The sequence below is a fragment of the Diadema antillarum genome, unplaced genomic scaffold, assembly GCF_040938485.1.
Source record: "Diadema antillarum isolate AM-2024a unplaced genomic scaffold, OU_Dant_1.0 seq00000169_RagTag, whole genome shotgun sequence".
In the NCBI taxonomy this organism is placed as follows: Eukaryota; Metazoa; Echinodermata; class Echinoidea; order Diadematoida; family Diadematidae; genus Diadema; species Diadema antillarum.
The window spans coordinates 591,100-598,204 of record NW_027271238.1 but is presented as its reverse complement, the minus strand read 5'-3'; the positions used below and the strand labels follow the sequence as shown (position 1 = coordinate 598,204).

At 39.4% G+C, this 7,105-nt stretch overlaps 1 protein-coding gene across 1 annotated transcript; it reads left to right on the top strand.

Annotated features, from left to right (window-relative positions):
* The first annotated feature begins 306 nt into the window (after window positions 1-306).
* Window positions 307-7,105, top strand: LOC139728193 (peroxisomal membrane protein 2-like). Its single transcript, XM_071639154.1, has 5 exons — window positions 307-423; window positions 2,930-3,028; window positions 4,445-4,607; window positions 5,760-5,879; window positions 6,981-7,105. The coding sequence occupies exons 1-5, from the start codon at window positions 320-322 to the stop codon at window positions 7,050-7,052; spliced, it is 558 nt and encodes a 185-aa protein (XP_071495255.1). The 5' UTR covers window positions 307-319; the 3' UTR covers window positions 7,053-7,105.

Sequence of the window (7,105 nt, the reverse complement as noted above, 5' to 3'; positions counted from 1 at the left end):
TTATTTTCAATGGTAGAAATAAAATGTAATTGCTAAAAATGGAAAGCAGGAACAGCTTGAATATTCCCCATCTGGAAATGGACCGACCGAAATGGGTAAAAAGGGTTCGAAGCTGCCCAAAGACAGCGGTAGATATGCATTGACATGGAGTAAGTACACACACCACGGCCACGCGCGCCCGCCCGCGCGGGCGCGCGTGCAATGTGCCTCATGTGTACCTGTGTGTATTATACGTACAATGATGTACGTATTATGTTATGTGACGAAATCTACACAATCATCTATCTAGTACTATAGCTAGTGCAGTTTCAGCGCAACCATGGAATCAACAAAGAAAGACAGAGAAAACTCAATCCAGGCTTTGTTACGAGCTTACCTGCGACTTCTGAAGGAAAGACCGATTCTTACAAAGTCAATCACAAGGTACTTAAGTTAGTTATGTTGTTGTGTGTGTTTCATTTAGCCGTTTGCTTGACACAAATTGAGTAAACTACCGGGTCTGTGATAAGGGCAGGGCCAGGGCAGGGACGAGGACGCCGTGAGCTAAACGAACACCCTCCCCGCGGCTGTGCTCCGCATGACCCGCGTAACCAGTCCTCCCCCTGCCTGCTGCACGCTGGCCCAGCAGGACAGGCCCTACTTGCTATGATTAGGACGTTCGAATTCGGATTGCTCATATCGGGATATCGTGCATTATCCCATTCATAGCCATCCAATATAATATAATTATGCCATTAAGAAACCTATTTATTGTATTAACGTTAGATCGCAAGATCATCGGAACCGAGTTGTTTGTGATTTGACCGGAAGATCGGTCTGTATCAGTCCGGGAAACCCGCTCATGAGGACCGCCCCCGCGTACGAGGATGGTCCCTCCTCATGAGGACCTCCCCCCGCCTCATGAGGCCCCCCGGGGAACGCCTCATGAGGCCCCCCATTCACTTCTTATTCATCTCACATCTGACGTATAAATTGTCGCAACTTTGCACGGTGATTTTTTGTTACACACACATGTCCACTATCCATGATGAAAAGAAGAAAAAATCCTGTCTGTTTTTTTTTTCAAAAATCGAGTTTTAATCAACCGATGCAGAGCGCCCATCAAAACACGGGCGCCAGCGCGTTCGCACAATGCAAGACTGCCGCACCTAGCGGCCTGATCCGACTAAATATTTTCGATGCTTTTTTCTGCGGCTCTCACCTCTCCGCGTACGAATCAGCCTCGTGAAGCTGAAGTCTGACATCTTTTTACACAAATTTGTAACGAGAAAAATTAAATCAGTACTAACCTGATCTTGTCCATATATTCCAAATTACTATTCCACACTGATAGAGTAGGTGGGTAGATGACATACTCCAGTTTGTTAGCAAAACTAAAATACAAGGAATTATCGTAATCTATGATAATCATTCAATAATCGGTATGCGATTTTTTGTTTAATTACGTCAAAAACTCACCGAAATCTGTGGCTGAAATCAGGTCTGTAAACGTCCTTATTGCTTCACTCCTCATCTGCGTGTTATTTGAATGGCATTCACTCTCGTATACTACAACGTACAACGTAGGTAGTCGGAGAGGCGCCCTCTAGCTCTCCGACTACCTACGTTGTACGTTGTAGTATACGAGAGTGAATGCCATTCAAATAACACACAGATGAGGAGTGAAGCAATAAGGACGTTTACAGACCTGATTTCAGCCACAGATTTCGGTGAGTTTTTGACGTAATTAAACAAAAAATCGCGTACCGATTATTGAATGATTATCATAGATTACGATAATTCCTTGTATTTTAGTTTTCCACGATTAATAAAGATATTCATGAAGGAGTCGCACAACCACACTGAAAAATGACAACGTCTGCGAGGGAATAGAGGTGCAGCCGCGTCGCTTCGCGACAGCGGCTGCGTGTAGTTATATTGCCACATTCATGGCGACTTCACAAATAAAGCATGGCTAAATTTCCATCATAAACACAGTGACAATAAAAAATGAAATATATATTACCCAATCAACTTGGTTCTTCTCACCAATTTATCTGGAAACTGCAAAATTTATCACATTTTTTAGGAGTAATAAGCGGCCTGCCCTAGTGGAGAAACTTGCTGCTATATCCAATACTAGTACGCATCTACGCATGCGTGAACAATGACGTCAACGTTACGGATGCTCAAGGATACGAATAATGCATCATCGCACGGTGCATATAAGGTGAAATGAGTATGCATCATGTTGATGTAGCGAGCAATACAGCTGTCAATGCACTGCACTGCATGTATGCTGTGCGCATGTGCAAGTGATTGTAAGTTTTAGTGAGCATCGATGAGCTGAAGATATTTGCCTTATAAGACAACATTTTCTGTATCATATTCATAAGCAATGAAATGCATCAAACAGTCACCGATTGGAATCATTTAGGTTTAATCGACCCATGTAAGTATTCGTAGTAGATTTTGTTGAAAAATTAAGGAAATATAGTGCCAGAACGGCACCCGTTTTGTACAACATTTAGATCTTAATGCTAAAACGGCGGCTGTTGCAGTTAGGTCTCCACAGGAGCACAGTCCAAGATCAGGAGGGCAATCATGCACTTAAAGTTTAGGGGCCTATATTGATATTTATATTATTGGTAGGCAAGTAGCATCGGGCAGTGCATGTATTCTGGAACTGTGTGCATGTGTGTGGGATTTTGTGTTTGTTGGGATGCAGTGTGTGTGTGTGTCTAATGAAAGCACTTCCAGTACGCCGCATCATCTGCTATGTAAAATGCCCTTCATCATCATGTGAAGCATGAGCAGGAACAGGGCACCACAGAACTTGACCTAACTCAATAGACTGCTTGCACCAGCACATGTGACCATCATATGAATGTAGATTACAAAAATTGTTTGTATTAAAGCTTGTTACCCTTGTTTGTTTTTTCCCTCACAGTGGTGTTATTGCCGGATTTGGAGACATCATAGCTCAGAGAATAGTTGACTCAAAGGCACCGTACACATTCCAGACCACAGCAGCATTTGCAGCACTAGGGTAAGGAGTGCCATGCTTCAGAATCATTGTGATGTTTTCTTATATTTTTCTTATAGTCTTCTTATACAGTACTCATAAATGTGTGCATTACAGCCTTCCTCTTGCATAAATGGTCTTTTGGGCTAGGGTCCCATACATTGTATTGGCAAGTGTCCAGATCAAAAGTGAGTCACACTTGCCCCAGTTGCACAAACAGTAAGTAGACATATCGCTCTGTTAAAGGGGAAATCCAGTCCAAATATAAGTTATTCTGATAAGAAAGAGTAAAATATTAAGAATTCAACTGTAAAATTTTGATTGAAATCGGATGAAAAATAAGGAAGTTATGACATTTTGAAGTTTCGTTAATTCTTTAGGAAACAGTTCTTGAACGGTCAATATGAATATATGCAAATGGAAAAGTGACCATGTCATCCACTCACAACTTGCCGTATAGTTTGTACATAAAATTTTGACATTTGTAGTTTTTCATCCAAATGCAATTATGCCTGAGGCTCAAATCCTGATATATCTAACTGATCACTGTTCTGAAGTTATTCAACCGGGAATAGCACCATGTTTCAGACTTCAATGACAGAAACATTGAATTTTCATCATTTTTGTACGCGATCAATGGAAAATTGTGAGGTTATCATATGACATGGTCAGCTCACTAATTTGCATAGTCATATCCACTGTACAAGAACTGTTGTGCAGTTTTTGCAGTTTGCTCCTGCAAGTTACATGATGTTTGTATGCAAGTGTTTGACTTATTGGAGCTAAACTAAAATCTGCATATCATTATTGATTTTGCTCTTTGACACGGCTTCACACAGAATGACTTCAAAATGAAGGCTTCGTCACTACAGTGTATCTTAAGGTGTTGTGATTATTAGTTGGTAGGGAGAATAATTCTTGTTTGTTTAATTGCTTATTTGGCAGTTGAACTGATCTCAATGGACGGTATTTGCAAAATGTGATAAAAACAGTGAAAACTACAGTTTCCTCTTGTTTGCAGCCCTAAAAGTTGCTTGAAGCAAAAAAAAAAAACCAAAAAAAAAAAAACCCACACCCAAAGACGAAGAGTTTTAATCAGTAATCAGGATTTATACATTGTATAGACTTCAAGAGCTTTCTGTTCTTTCCAACTATGGGAAGCATAATAGGTGACACCATGTGCATAAAGATCATATTGTTCATGTAAAATCGATCATTATAGTGTGTGCTAATGTCAAAGGCTTATCTGTCAAAGTTACATCAATGATGCCTGCATATTTCTGCACAGGGATCTGTAAGTATAAACACTCTTTAACTGTTTTTTTTAAATTTTTTTAATCAAAACAAAATGGTGTAATCTGTCATTGTTTAAATATTCAGTTGTAAAGTTTCCTTTCTTTTTTTTTCACTTTAATTTTGCACTCTATTTTATCATTACAGGACATTCTTCACTGGACCACTGTCGCATTATTTCTACGCGTGGCTGCAGAAAACGTTTCCTGGTAAAGATGTGCCTACCTCCGTGAAGAAGATCATCTGCGATCGCCTCGTGTTTGCCCCTCCCTATCTGCTGATCTTTTTCTACTTGCTGGGGATCTTGGAGGTAGGTGTCTCTAAAAGAAATGAAGAAGCCTCCTTATGAATGTGGTCAAAGTTGATTTAAAGGTGTCGCTTTTGATTTTGAAGACTTAGAATCAATACTTTGTATGATGTAATAAAATTTTCCTATGTCATAGTCTGGTACTCTAATCAGGTAAAATCTACTCTTTTAAGCACACTCCTTTGCAGTTAAGTGGTGAGCTCTGTACTACACATGTTCAGACAGGAGAAACAAAAACTTGATGGGGGTATTTTACACATGTTAGTTCTCTCTGAACGGGATGATTACTCATTCCATGAATATCTATAAATGCTATGACCTGAGTCATTTGTGGTTTGATCTGTATCTTTTGATTATCATTTGTATTCAGTGCTTGTATGTTATGAGGTATATAAGAACTTTTCTCACTTTTGTAGCCCTGTTGTGGTCATCTATATACCATTGCTTATTGTGCTTTGATATATTTCAGTAGCCTCTGCATCACTGAATTTACAATTGATCACTGAATTGGCAACACATTTTAGGAGATTTCACTTATTTCTTTTTTCTCAAATTAGAAATTGTTGCTTGTGCAGACTTGATGAATATAACCAGGTCCAGCTAATCTTTCTCCGGTATAGAATATACAGTGATATTTTAGAGTTGCCAGTTTGATGTGGATATGATGATTTTACAAATCTACCCCAGGATTTGAAGGTTTTACAGAATAAGAAGAACAAACAAGCAGTCGTGTGTTTTTAATCAAGAATCTTTTTAAGATAAATTAGGCCAAGTGATATGATATCTTGCTGTGTGGGAGTTTGAAAACCTATCATTTTGATAGAGAAAAGGTCAACTTGGATCTTTGCTGGGAGAGGAGTCAACTGTAAGTCAAACAAGTTCAAATCATGTGGCCTCAATGTCAGTGCAGATGGAAACAGCCCTGTTGTGGTCTTGATAAGCAATGGAATCTAATCATGGAGGTGGAAGAGAGTCTCTTTCCACCTCCCTGATCTAATGAAGAGAAGATCCATTATAATCAAACATGTGAATGAAAACATTGGCCTGCAGTTTCATTTTGATGAAGTGTTTTGTTTGCTGTTATGTTGTCTATGTAAGGAAGGCACTTGGGTGATGGTTCATGATTCGTCCTCAAGTTGTCATTCATGATTTCAGGGCAAAGGTCACGCGAAGTCCGTGCAGAAGATCCGAGAGACGTACTGGATCGCTCTCAAGATGAACTGGCGTGTGTGGACCATCAGCCAGTATGTCAACATCAACTTTGTTCCCCTTCAGGTGAGTTTCAGTGTTGGGAGCACATTGGATCTTAGAGGAGCAGAAGGCTTGTCTGACATCTGTGAAATGTTCAGACCCACTTGACCACACATTTATCCCATCATATCATAGGATTAGGTATAATTTTTGTTGCTATTGTTTGTGTGTTCTTTTTATGCTAAAGTGTGTTTGTTATGTACATTTATACCAAGAGCATGGAAAGCACACATATTTGCATTTGCTGAAAGCGAATTTATTATTGTATTGTCTTGCATTTTAGTAATTTAATGAAGGCCAGAAAGACGCAAAGCACTTGATCATTTGTCTGAACCAGTTGCATGTTTTCCACCATCAAGAAGATTTACGAAAAAATAAACAAGATAACAAGTTTTGTAAAGAAAAAAACATGCAACATATTCACGTGGAAAAGTTATTTTGGTTTGGAGTAGTGACAGTTTTCTAGTGACATGGTTATTCATTGTTGGCAAACAACATCACATTTGTAGTGCTGTTGATGGGTACTTTCATAATTTACATAGCTGAGTTCCAGGTCTCTTCCAGATGTGCAGTGTGGTGGATGTATGTAGAGTTGTTTCCTATTCCAACTCTCTCTGGAAAATATGGGAGTAGCCATAATTGATATAACCATAAGAATAAGAGTAATGTTATGATTTTTTGTGAAAATGAGTCTGATAATACCATTCAAAAAATTGTTCAAATTCATGAAATTCTTCCGTCGAGATGTTTTCATTGCAACTGATTGACAAATTGCCGTACATCGACGTAAATAAGCACTGAATTGATCTGTGTTTTAGTAGTAGCCATGATAAAAGAAATCATGGGCATACATACTTGTAGGTTCGAATCCTGCACGGCTATGTATGCCCGTAATTTCTTTTATCATGGCTACTACTAAAACACTGAACAATTCAGTGCTTATTTACGTCAATGTAGGGCAATTTGTCAATCAGTTCCACAAAAAAAAAATTGTTGTTAAGTTGTAACTTCATACAGATTTTGTGGAGTGGGCATCACCCATAACTGTGTCACAGCTAATGCTATGTAAGGGTATATGGTCCTATAACTGAAATCTGTCGTAATCATCCCTGTGTCTTCCTTCAGTTTCGTGTCCTGTTTGCCAGCATCATTGCCTTCGTCTGGACCATCTACCTTGCTGTCATGAGGAGATCATGAAGAGAATCTGTGCTTCTGCCTGTGAGACCGGAGCTGGTCGCTGTGCCAAAGAT